This window comes from Saccopteryx bilineata, chromosome 1 (assembly GCF_036850765.1).
Source record: "Saccopteryx bilineata isolate mSacBil1 chromosome 1, mSacBil1_pri_phased_curated, whole genome shotgun sequence".
Taxonomy (NCBI): domain Eukaryota; kingdom Metazoa; phylum Chordata; class Mammalia; order Chiroptera; family Emballonuridae; genus Saccopteryx; species Saccopteryx bilineata.
Genome location: NC_089490.1, coordinates 364,505,293 through 364,517,845, shown reverse-complemented (window position 1 = coordinate 364,517,845; position 12,553 = coordinate 364,505,293). Strand labels below are relative to the sequence as shown.

Below are 12,553 nucleotides of genomic sequence, written 5' to 3'. Positions count from 1 at the left end.
TAGCCATTGCAAAGCCAGGAACTGCCCTTGCAGGCTGACGGTACCCTTTATACCACCTAAGGCCCCTGAAGGGGTGGGCTGTCCGCCCGCTGTGAGAGGAGCTGTGCCAGACCCTCACCAGGGAAGTCATTCTCTCCCTTCACCACCCACAGGAGCCAGCCCACCTGCCAAGAGGGCCCGCTTTGGGGGACAGGGGTGGGGGCTCTTAAGGAGAAAGCACAGGCATGCTCTTCCAAATCTTTCCAAAATCACAATGTCATAACAGAATACCAGGGCATCCCTCCCTCTTGGGGTTCAGGGGTCTTGAATGTCTTTGAGCCCACCCCTCAGTCTCTGGGCCTGACCTCACAGATGCTGGTGAGACTGGGCCCAGGATGCCACCCTTTTTGCTTTGGGGAATTCCTTCTGGGCAGCTATATGCAGGCCTCTGTGTTGGAAGTAAAGCCCCACTTTTTACTGTGCCTGTGGTTCTCACGGTCAAAAGAGCCAGGAAAGGGAATGGGCCCCCACCTCCTGACCCTGCACTTAGCCTTGGGCCCAGCTCTGGTCCTGGCTCCTCAGGAAAGCTCTCACCCTCTCCAGCTAAAGCACTGCAGCCAGAGTCACAGATGTGCAGGGCCGGCTGCCCTGGTCTAAGGCCCATTCCAGACCTCCAGCCAGGGACACAGTTGGGTTCCCCAAGCCCTCAGCTGTGACACTTTCCCAAGTGTGGAGGAGGGGCAGCCCCGAGAGGGTGCCAGGATGGGCAGGTGTAGGTATCTTCTGGTCACTCTCTGTGCCTCCGCCCACCTTCCCACACTCAGCACCAACCAGCTCTCCATGCCGGTAGTGCCCCCCTCGCCGCACACAGGCCAGCTGGGAGCAGAAAGTGAGGGTGGCAGAGGTGGCCTAGCCAGCCCCAGCCCCAGCCCCTGGGCCTCAGGACCACTGGCAGGCACAGTCGGTGGGTTCCTGCACTGTGTAGGGCACCCAGGTGGCGTTGGTGGCACAGAAGAGCTGCACAGAGCGCCGCTGCAGGCCCACTTCTCGGCAACACTTGCAGAAGCGGGCATAGGCATTGATGTTGTAGTTGTAGATGCTGGCGGACGGGCACCTCCCATCACAGGACACGAGGTTCACCTAGAGATGGGCAGGCCTGTGAGGTGGACTATGTAGCTCCTTCCCCCCCAAACCCCCCTCCAACCTCATCTTTGGCTGCTCCCCCCCCCGACTGCCTTGTGGGTGCCACGCACAGGGGTGTTGCTTCTGCATTCATTCTTGCGGATGGTCATGCGGATGGTCACTTTCTTGCAGGAGCGCCCATCCTCTTTACCTAGGGGGACAGGGAGGGTAAGGCGGCCGTGGCTGAGAAGTGCTCCCAGGGGCAGCAGGATGGGTCAGACTGGGGCAGTTAGCGCCATGCTGGAGGGTCCCTCTACCAGCGTTAGTGCCCATGCATTAGAACCCCTCTGCATCAGAGGGAAAGCTTTTAACTCAGTGCCCTGGAAGGAGGTGGGGCAGGGAAGGCAAGGAGGATGGAGGAAGATGCCTGGGTTGGGGAAGAGAGGGATTCAGGGACAGGCAGGCTGCCTCCCCACCCTAGTCCCAGCATCTTTCCCTAACCCCTGTTGAGTTTCAACTTTTCTACTCAAGAGAGTTTCTAGCGTCGCGAGCCTGCAGTTCCCTGACTGAGTGGGAACCCCAGTCCCTAGCACCATGCTTGCACACAGCAGGTCCTGTCAGTTTCCAGATCTATCACACAGGGCCAGGGTGTCACCCACCTCACACAGCTGTTGCAGGGATAGGGACTGATACGTGTGCAGTTTCCTTGGCCTGGACCACACTTCCCACGGACAACAGGCCACGCCTCCCATACACAATAATCCTGTGCCTCCTTCATGCTCACATCTGCTCAAATATCTCCTCACCACGGCCTATCCTGATTCCCTTCTCCCTCCACCCAGTCCTCCCTCCCTGACCCCTCTCTAGCAGATTTCTATCCAGGGCATTGTCACCATCCAGTTAGAGACACACTGCTAATCATGCTGTTGAAGTGTAAGCTTTGGAGCGTTAGTTCACACTGCCCCTTCTGTAATTTGTTGTGAGTTCTGTCCTCATTCTAAACAAATACTCACGATTTGTAAATTTTTGTTCTTTTTCTGAATGAGGTCCTCCAAATTGCATAAGCTCAGTCACCATTAAACAAGATGCATTCATTTGGTTGTACAGTTTTATACTTGCTATTCTGTCTCCCCCACTAAGATGTCAGCTCCACAACACCTCGTTTATGCTGTGTCTACAGAGCCTAGAACCGGGCCTGGCACGTTGGTGCTCAGTAAATATTTGCCAGATGCATGGACTTGCTCTGTGACCCTAGGTGACTGTCAGAAATATGGGCAATCCTCTGGCCTCTGGGCCTCATCACAGCAGGTTTCCCAGCACACCAGCTGGAGGACTCCTGGCCAGAGCTAAGTTGACTTTGTCCTCTGTCTCTTGCTCCCAAGAAGCAGGAGAACTGAGTGCTATCCTGGCCATGGCCCATGGGGCCTTGGACCAAGAGTGGCTGAGTTGCCAGCAGAAGCAAAGCGGTGGCAGCATTGGGCATTGGTGGACGCCAGGTGAGCGGTCACTGCCGAAGCATTCCCATGCAAGCCCAGGGGACGCAGCTTGCTAGCCAGCATGCACTGTTGGCCAAAAAGCCTTCACCAGAGGCAGGGAGCAGGGGTGTCACCCTCCCCGCCCTAGCCCCCAGAGCTGGGGCCACCTAGCAGAAAGGACATTATTGGAAATAGCAATGCGTCTCCCCGCTTCCAGTTCCATGGGCTTCCAAGAGGAGTACCTGGGTGGCAGTGGACACTAACCCGTGGAGGAGAGGCAGGGCTAACGGGGACCACGGGAAACAGGGTCCCCGGGGAACCTGGGAAGAGGGACATGGGTCGCAGGTCACACGGGAGCACACGGGACATTCAGGGAACATGAGTTGTGGGTCAGTGATCAGCCAGTGAGGCACTGAGCCAACTTCCTGGGAGTATGTGAGGTGAACATAAAAAGGTCCCAATTCTATAGCGCTCTAAGCAGGGGTTGGGGCCTCGGCGGGGGAGGGGGAGAGGCGTGGGTGTAAGGTGCTAAGACTGATGGGGTCATGCGTGCATAGGTGGTTGGGGCTGTAGGCCCTTGGGTCCAGGTGTACAGACTTTTCACTCAGACACTTCAGGGAACCTGTGGCCTGAACCCCACTCAGGAGGCTCCTCCAAGACAGGGCTTCTGGCCACAGAGAGAATTCACATGGAGGGGCATCTGGGCTGGGGGTCTTGGCAGGGGCAGGTGGGTAGGGGGGCAGGTGGAGGCAGAGAAGCTGGTGAACTACTGACCTCCTCGACCCAGTATTCCAATGTCCCCTGTCTTCAGAGACGGGAACATGGGCATAGCCTCTGTCCACCCACATGTTTGTGCCATTGCCTGAACCTTGTGGTGGGGGTGTTATCCCTTCCTCTATTCATGCCTGAAGAGCTACCACGGGTGGTGCCAGGCCTGGAACCTGGCCCTCTGTGCCTCAGCATGACGCCCTTTACCCCACCAGAGCCCCTGGCCCTGGGTCTCCACCCTGCTCACTCACATGTCCTGCAGCATCCCTCCAAAGAAGGAACCACCGAGCCCCCAACCTGGAGAGAGAGGGGGGGGAGGTGGGTGTGAGATCTCATCCAGACCAGGAGCTATGCTCCCAGCAAGAGGCAAAGACTCCAAGAGACTGGACTCCTTTTCCCCCATGATGTCCCAGGCAGGACCTCCAGGCTCTGCTGGCCACCAGGCCTTGGCCAGAGGAAGAAGGGGTCCCAGGGCTGGCCATGGGAGAGTGACAGGTGTAAGCTGACTGGTTGGGACACTTGTACTCAGACTGCCTGCAGGTCTCAGTGAGGCTGGACCCTGGGCTAAGATGGTGCAGGACCCCCAGCTTCCCAACGGCAGCTGCCCACGGGGAGGGGCGGGGAGGGAGGGGTGCAGGGGCTGGCCCACTTGGGCGAGCAGCCTGGGCTCTATCTCAGCTCTGGATAAGTTGTCCCTGTCTTCTGGGCTTAATTTCCCCATTTCTAAAATGGGGGCAATTCTCCCTCTCTATTGTGAAGTGGATAAAATAACGAATGTGACAGATCTTTGTAAATAAGTGTGTGTGTGTGTGAGTGTGTGTGGGCGTCTATATGTGTGTGATTTTGTGAGCATATATGTGTGTGTACATCTGTGATTTTGCATGTGAGAGTTTGTACATGAGAGTATGATTGTGTGTGTGCATTTCTTTTCTGAGTAGATCAGAAATCTTTAAATGTCCAATATTCATCTCAGGAGCTTTAACAATTTAACAATAACCCCAAGCCCTCCAGGAAATCCTTGTCCTTGAGGAGAGTGACAGCTGTCCATGCTAGTGCAAAAGTGCCTTGGTCTGTAATGGTGTGTGGTGTGTACACTGGTGAGCTGAGGTGTTCATGCCCCTGTGGAGTGTGTGAGAAGCCGACTGCCTGTGGTGGTGTGTCCGTAACAGTGCATGTCTGCGTGTACCTGTGCGTGGCCTTGTGATGCGTGAGGACAGGGGGTGTGATGTGGTCAGAGCAAGAATGCATGGGGAGATGTGGAACTGGGATGGGGGTCAGGCCCAGGCCCCAGGGAACCCCTCCTCCTTCACCCCTGCACACTGGACCTTAACCCGCGCCACCAGTAAGAGAGCCGGTTGCCCTGGCCTCAGGCCACGCTGCAGCGGGAGGAGGCTGGCACTGACCTTGACACACTCAGTCTCATTGAGCGGCGGGCAGCTGATGGGCGAGCGGACAAGCACGGCGCCCAGGGGAGTGCTGCTGCAGTGGTGGCGGGCGCATTCTGTGACCCAGGATGCCCCAGGCTGGAGGGCACAGAGGGGGGTGATGGGGACTTGTGGTCAAATGGATGTCCTGAATGAACCAATAGGGCATACTAGCTCCAAAGACAGGTGCAGCCCAAAACCTAGTACTGCCCAGGACCCTGTCTGTACCCAGCCCTGGGTCCTGGACCTAGGTGTCTCCTCTTGGGATCCTTTTCTAGGTGGCCATTGAAGGGGTGGCATACCAAGAACAGAGAGGTGGTGCCATTGGGGAAAGTGAAGAGGCAGGACACGTTCCTGCAGGAGCCGCAGCAGGCCGCCAGGTCCCGAGGGTGCTCGTACTCCTGGTTCTGCGGGACAGGGAGGGGTGGGCTGAGCTTTAGCACATGTCCCCCGCCACCCCTGCCTCTCCCACTGTCCCTTGTCTCTGAGCCCAGAGCAGCCCCCTGCAGAGGCTCAGGAAGGGGACTTGCAAGGTCTTCTATCGCTGGCAGGACGGTCATCCTACATCTACTCTAAGACTCCTTTGTTGTCATGGGAATTTTGGGTGCCAGTTTTGGGTCCAGATAGACCTCAATCTGAGCCCCAGTTTCGGTGGGACTTTTGGCATTGGACTGGACCTCCCTAAACCTCAGTTTTCTCATCTGAAAAAATGGGAACAATTTTAACCCCTTTTATTCAATTAATATTTATTTAGCCCTTGAAGCCAGTCACTGTCCTAGATATTGGGCATGTTAACAAATGGTAGCAACACAAACACAGAAACCCAAAAAAAGGAAATGTGCCAGCCACAGACGGTGTTTAATGGAGGTGTGTTCCCTTTGTTCAATCCCCACCCTTGCTAGCCCTGCACCTGGCTGTTCCCCTCTGGACCCCTCTCAGCCCCGAGCCATTCCCACCACTTTCCAAAGAGGGGTCCTAGGGGCCCCTGATGCCCCCTCTCTAGACTAGTCTAGATAGTCTGGGACAAGCTGGAAGGACCCCTCTGGTTCTGGGAGCATCTAGGCTCTGCCAGGCCAGCCTTCTGGACCCCTCACCGCCCCCTCCCCCATATCACATGCGGCCCCTACCGCCTCGCAGTGGACATCACACAGCACAGAGGTGGCGTTGATCTGGTAGAAGCCGGTGAGAGGGTCCAGCAAGTCAGTACAGCGGGAGGTGTGGCACACGCCGTCCGCCGAGAGCTCCACCACTGTCTGGCCCGGCTGCATCACCCCCAGCTCTCGGCTCAGACACACAGTAGCCTTCACTGGACGGGCGCGCAGTGTGGCCACAGTCACGGACAGCCCGCACCCGCCCTGGCTCTACCACCCTCGCTCCACCGCCCACTCACCGCACTCGTATTTGGCGCAGCCACACACGTTCTCCACACTGTGCATGAACTCCTCGTCCAGCTGGGACTTCTCCCACTGGGAGGGGCAGAGGCGGTCAGCACCTGGGTGTGGGGGGCCCCACCCCGCCCTCGAGAGCAGCCTGCCGCCTGGGCCCCTCTCTCTCCTTGCAGCCGGTGGAGAAGGGATTGGCCGGCCTGAGGACCCTTGGCACCCTATGGGCTCAGCCTCCCTGCCTCCGAGGGAGAAACACCCAGTGTGGCTCCTGAGCCTCCCACTGAGGAGCACTCCCCAGGGTCCTGTCCCGGGGCCTCGGTCCTCTCTGTCATCCTGAGCACCTACTGGTGCCATCGATAAGAGACCCAGGGGTGCAGAGGGCTGGCTGCCGGCTCCCAGTCTCACTCGCTCCCACTACTTCCCTTTTTCCTTTATCAATTGCAGGGAGAAGAGAATGGGGCAGGAGACAAAATGAGAGGAGATGCATGCTAAGGTCCAGGGGGTACTTATAACTCAGGAAACTGTGTAAAATAACATAAGTCTAAACATAACTTTACATTTCTCAGAGTTTTTTGCTTCCCTCAGGGGCTGTGCAGAGTTGTGGTTAACGGTATGATCTTGGGAGTCATACTTCCTGGGTTCTAATCCCGGCACACGGTTTACTAGCTGCATGACCCTAACCTTAGTTTCCTTGTTTGTATAATGTAAGAATAGACATAGAAGCTCTAGGGAAGTTCCTGACATATACTTAGCTCTCAATAAACATTAGCTACTGTCATAAGTATCACATCACCCTCACCATCATCTTTGCCATCTTCACCTTCTCCCTCATCCCCACCATCACCTCATCACCAGCATCTTCATCATCACCATCATCATAATGGTTGAACTTAATCCTCACCACAACACTGAAGCATAATCATGCCCACTTTACAAACAAGGGCACTGTGCCCAGAGAGAAGAGCTTGGGACAAGAATGCTGACTTGCAATCCTAGGATCTTTGCATTGGATTAAAGGAACAGGATCTCCAGGGAAAGGGATGGATAGAGAGGAAAGAAAAGGGAGGCAGAGCAGGGAGAATGGGAGGGTCAGGGCTTCCATACCAGATGGCACCGGGGCACCGGGATTGTGTCGCAGTCACACTCTGAAAAACAGGAAGGGCCATGACCCACCTCACCAGAGATGACTGGGGTGGGGGCCCTGGGCTTCCACACCCTTCAGTGCAGGTGCAATCCCTCCTCCGGCATGCCTCCATCCCCCCAGGGGGCTGTGGCTCCCGTGGCTGGGCAGGTATGGGCCGTCAGTGATGGGTCATAATGCCAAGCTCCACACTAGATGTGGAATGAGAATAAACAGGCAGATGGACCAATCACAAGTGACTTTTCTTTTCTCCCCAGACCCCAGAGCCCATTCTGGAGCAGGTGTGGGGCCTCTCCAGGAGCAAACATGGCAAAGGTGAAACTTCTGACCATCTGCATGTCTCAAATCTATGTTTCAACAAGCTCAGCCTCACTACTCCGAGCCTTCGCCCATGAGCAGGTCCAGCTCTGAGCCAGAGGGAACCGATGGCTGAGGCAGCACCAGCCAACTTAAGAGAGACAGCAGCTCTGGCTCCAGGGCGAGGAGCTCCAGGGCAGAGTGTCTCTGACACACTCTTCTGAGAAGCTCACGTGCGCAGCAAACGGTTTTAAGCGCCCGCTCTACGCTGAGCTCTTCTCTGTGCTCTGGGGGACAAAGCAAGGACGGAAACCCCTGCCCTCCACCTTTACAGCTAGGCCCGGGAAAAGGACAAGCAAAATATCCAGGTGCAAAGTAGAGTTTCTCCAGTCTTTTTAAAATAACATTTTTATATAAAGCCCCACTGGTGGTCATTATTGATCATGGATATTCCCACCAGCTCCCCGAAAGGATTTGAGGTAAATTTTAACAAAAATCTGTTTACGATCAGATAGTTGCAACAAAGACGTTGTAAATGGAAAAAGCTTTCTTTCTGAAACAAGGAACTTGGTTTTCATCCCTTCTTTTATCCTGGGGAGAAAGAGATGTGGGCGTGCTCTCCACTCAGCGGATGCAGAGTGGGAGGAAGGGCATTTTGGTGGCTTCCCTCTGGTGACTCCAGAGAGACGGAATCTGAGCCAGTGATGGTGGTGGCCTCATTCCTCCCCACCACCCTTCCTCACAGGGAGCCTGGAGCCCCTCCCTTGGGGCAGAGCCGCCCTGTGCAGGGACTTACCACAGGACTTGTAGGGGCAGCAGCGGTCTGGGCTCCACACCTCCACCAGGGCCGTGCCCATGCCACACTGCACTTGGGGGCAGCGGAAGTTCTCACACGCTGCATGGAGGGGAAGCAGGGGACCTATCAGCCACCGATCACTTGGAGTGTGAATCCTCAGAAATGCAACCTTGGATAAGAAGGAGGAATCCCAGCTTCTCCTTAGGTCTCCCCAATGTTCTCAGATACCCTCCCAGGCTGAGTCCAGGGGAGAAGCCTGGGATTCCAGAGACTCCCTGTAGAACTAACGAGGAGGCCCTACTTCTGCTCTGGGAAGCCTTAGCAACATGGCAATGGCAAAAATAACATCACTCAACTGGGCCTCCCCCTCTGGATTCTGTGTCCCCCTGACAGTAGCGATCAGAGGGACACCAGGGACCAGGGAAAACTCCACCGACCCAGATCATTTCCCTCTGTAGGAGAGCATACCCCTCCTGCCTGTGAAAATCACCCACTTACAGCCCAGCAAGCTGGCTCTGCACAGCCCCACTCCAGGGCTCACATGCCCCTTCCTCCTGTTCTGTGGGCAGGTGCCTCTTAGCTTAGCTGACCTTGGCCATTCTCATGTATTAAGAGACCAAGGCAAAGAGTGAAGACATCTCTACGCACAAAGTTTTGGTGGGCAGGGGAGGTACAAGAGTCAACGCTGAAGGGGAAAGACTGTAAAACTTATTTATTTTATTTATTTATTTTTGTATTTTTCTGAAGCTGGAAACTGGGAGAGACAGTCAGACAGACTCCCGCATGCGCCCAACCAGGATCCACCCGGCACGCCCACCAGGGGCGACGTTCTGCCCACCAAGGGGCGATGCTCTGCCCCTCCGGGGCGTCACTCTGCTGCGACCAGAGCCACTCTAGCACCTGGGGCAGAGGCCAAGGAGCCATCCCCAGCGCCCGGGCCATCTTTGCTCCAATGGAGCCTTGGCTGTGGGAGGGGAAGAGAGAGACAGAGAGGAAGGAGGGGGGGTGGAGAAGCAAATGGGCGCTTCTCCTATGTGCCCTGGCAGGGAATCAAACCCGGGTCCCCCGCACGCCAGGTCGACGCTCTCTCGCTGAGCCAACCGGCCAGGGCCTATTTAATTTATTTTTAAACATTATTGACCCATGTAAGGATTATCAACTGGTGTTTCAAAATATTATGAAGCGGAGGGGGAGGAGATTCATCTGGTATCAAAGTAATGGGTTAGTTTCTGGTTGAGAGAGGAAATATATACATGTCAGGTGGAGGAATGTGACAGTCACCACCCTAATCCAGGGCCGATGTGAGCATCAGGTATAGTGGCTCAGCCACTCAGCATGTGTCTCCTGATGGGATGTATTATGAAGCTCATGTTCTGTCCAGTTAAAAAAGTGTTTTAATTGAATTCACCAAGCCTTAGATCTAACTTCCGGTTTACATGACCAGCACAGGATAGAGGAGCAAGACAAACAGTTCTAAGAGGAACAAATGACTAATTCCAGAAGGCAGGACTTTCCGCAGAGCCACAGCCCAGGCTCTACAGTTCGCCGTCACACAGAAAAAGGGACCTGTCCCAGATTAAAAGATATTTAAGAGACATAATACTAATGTGGGGTCCAGGATTGGATCTTGGGTTGGATAAGCCAGGAGAATTGCAGACTGCATATGATATAATTTTAAAAATGCATTAACATGGAAAAGTAAAGGTCACATTTTCACAGCTGGTTGAAAAAGAATATGAACAGGTGACCTCATTTTGGTAAAACACATACATAAAGGCAAAGAGACTGTCTGGAAAGATGTGTATTAAGATGTTGACAGTCAGTTATCTAGGAGGTAGGAAGGTAATAATTTTACTTTCTTATATTTACTTGGATTTTGTGCTTTCTACAAGGCATATTTACTGTTTTTGTGATAAAAATGTAATGAAGACTGGGACAAAGTAATAATATGAATGGTCCTGGGGTGAGGACTTTGTGAAGGGCCCAGTGGTACAGTTTCCAGGAGCCCCCGTCCCCGGCCATGGCCCCGTGACTAGCCAGGACTCACCACACTGGTACAGCGGGCAGCAGAGCTCCGTGGTGTTCCTGTCCACGGTGAGCTCCTCCCCTTCCTGACACTCGGGGATCGGATCTGGACAGTCATCACAGCCTGAGAGGGGAGAGGGGCCACTGCTGTCACAGGAGGTCCCCCTCATGGGGGGCTCGGGACAGGACAGTTTGCTGAGTTGGAGACACCTCGAAAACTCAGGTGTGAGAAGAGCTCTACTAAGAGCAGTGTTTCAGGGTCTCGTGACCTGTCCTGGAGTCAGAATTCGGAAGTTCTCCCTTGTATCCACCTAAAGTCTTTCACTGAACATGCACCGATTTCCAGAGGCGCAATCATGGGCAGAGTGAAGTGGGGATCGGTTTCTGCTTTCTCTTACACTTCTCTCTGCCCACCCTTTCCTCCCAGCCACCCGAGGAAGCCAGGGTGAGGAGGGGGTGGCTGTGGTCCGGGTGTGCATGCTGACACCTGACGGCATGTCCACCCACCGCAGAAGTAGGAGGTGCAGCACGTATCCCCCAGGCGGCCGGCGATCAGGATCTGGTCCTGGCGGCAGCTGGGGATCACCTCTGCCTCACACTGGTCTGGGTCACACTCTGGGGAAAAGACAATTTAGGCACCAGAAGCAGAGCCTGCCTGGCCGCGCCGGGCCCCCTGCCCTGGCTCCACCCTGATCTGCAGCCAGAACCCGGTCCCTGGAGCTGGCCTTGCTCCCCTACCCCAGCTGCAGGGCTGCCAGCCGCCCCCCGGTGGTTGATCCCACTGGCCCTGCCCTGGGACCTCTCACCACAGCTGTAGCTGGGGCAGCAGGAGTCCTCTTGGAAGTGGGTGATAAGTCGGTGGCCTGGGGGACAGGTGGGGGCGAGGCCCTCGCACAGAGTATGGTTGCACACTGGCCAGGGAGACACAGGAAGCTGTCACCTGGCAGTCAGGTCTCCGCCCAACCTCCAGCACTGCCCAGCCCCCGGACACCTGGTTCCTATCATGCCTCTCAGCCCTCTGGACCCATGTTCCCAGAAGGAGCCTCTGAGGGTCACACAGAAGGTCCAGGACTGGGATAAAAGAATAGTAGGAGTTAACATTCAACACAATGGACCATGTGCCAGCTGCTGTTCTAGGTCAGTATTAACTTCTGTAATTCTCACAACAGCCCAGAAGGTGGGTCCTATTATCAGCCTTGTGTTGCAGGAGAGTCGACTAAAGCACAGAGGATGTTCAATGACCTGCCAATGTCACAGGCTGCAGGTGCAAGAGGAAGAGTCCACCAGGCTGCCTGGATCCAGATCCCTGGGCCACCCTAAGGGTGTGGCTCCTGTCCCCTGGGCAGGGCTCTTCACTCCCCTCAACACACCCGCAAGACATGTTCATCTTCCCAGGCCTTGTCCTGTCGTCAAGGTCGGAGCTGGAGCCTTTGAACGTCTTATAGTTAAGGCGCAGGGATGTCAATGGTGGGACTCACCACAAACTGCCCCCAGGCAGCAGGGATCCTCAGTGGGCACGAGCAGGACCACCTCCCCAAAGCGGGGACAGCTCTCAGGGCGGGGGCCCGGGCAGTCCAGGTCCACGGGGACAATGGTGTCCTGAGCTTGGCACTGGTGCTGACAGCATCCGCTGAGGGAGCTGTTCCAGGTCTCCCCCAGGGCCCGCGGTACCCCCGAGCTGTCCGTGCAGGCTGCAGCGGGGGGGGGGGGTACAGGGGACTCAGGAGGGCGAGGAGACCCAGACTGTCCCAGGTTAGACCCTCCCTGGGACAATGACCACCCCAAAGCAGACTGCGGAGATACGGATGAGTCTCAGCCATGGGCAGCAGGAGGGTGAGGGAGACGCTAGCTTTGGAGAGTCCCCCCATCCCGGGGAGGGGAGGGACCTACCACACTTTTCCTCAGGAATGCAGAGCGCAGAGTGGCGGCGGTGCAAGATGGTGCCCTCAGAGCACACACAGCCTTCACCCAGCACCTGGCACTGCTCCGGGTCCAGTGGGCCCAGCATCCCATCCTGGCACGTCTCGGCAAGCTCACAGGCCGCCAAACAGGCCTGGTACGTGGAGTCGCTGGAGCACAGGAATGCTGCAGGGGCGCAGTGGGCACCAGGCAAGGTGAGGAAGGCGCTCAGAGCCCCCATC

General features: G+C 55.9%; 1 protein-coding gene across 1 annotated transcript in view; it reads right to left on the bottom strand.

The window, feature by feature from the left end:
• Positions 1–918: 918 nt before the first annotated feature.
• Positions 919–12,553, bottom strand: part of OTOG (otogelin) — a 77,113-nt gene continuing 65,478 nt past the window's right edge. Inside the window, exons 43-56 of the mRNA XM_066253855.1 lie at positions 12,303–12,497; positions 11,891–12,103; positions 11,219–11,323; positions 10,920–11,027; positions 10,435–10,536; positions 8,388–8,486; positions 7,258–7,298; positions 6,159–6,234; positions 5,896–6,074; positions 5,071–5,175; positions 4,748–4,867; positions 3,596–3,641; positions 1,233–1,312; positions 919–1,119 (exon numbers count right to left, since the gene is read on the bottom strand). Coding sequence (XP_066109952.1) covers positions 919–1,119; positions 1,233–1,312; positions 3,596–3,641; positions 4,748–4,867; positions 5,071–5,175; positions 5,896–6,074; positions 6,159–6,234; positions 7,258–7,298; positions 8,388–8,486; positions 10,435–10,536; positions 10,920–11,027; positions 11,219–11,323; positions 11,891–12,103; positions 12,303–12,497 — 1,670 coding nt within the window. The remainder of the gene's footprint in view (positions 1,120–1,232; positions 1,313–3,595; positions 3,642–4,747; positions 4,868–5,070; positions 5,176–5,895; positions 6,075–6,158; positions 6,235–7,257; positions 7,299–8,387; positions 8,487–10,434; positions 10,537–10,919; positions 11,028–11,218; positions 11,324–11,890; positions 12,104–12,302; positions 12,498–12,553) is intronic.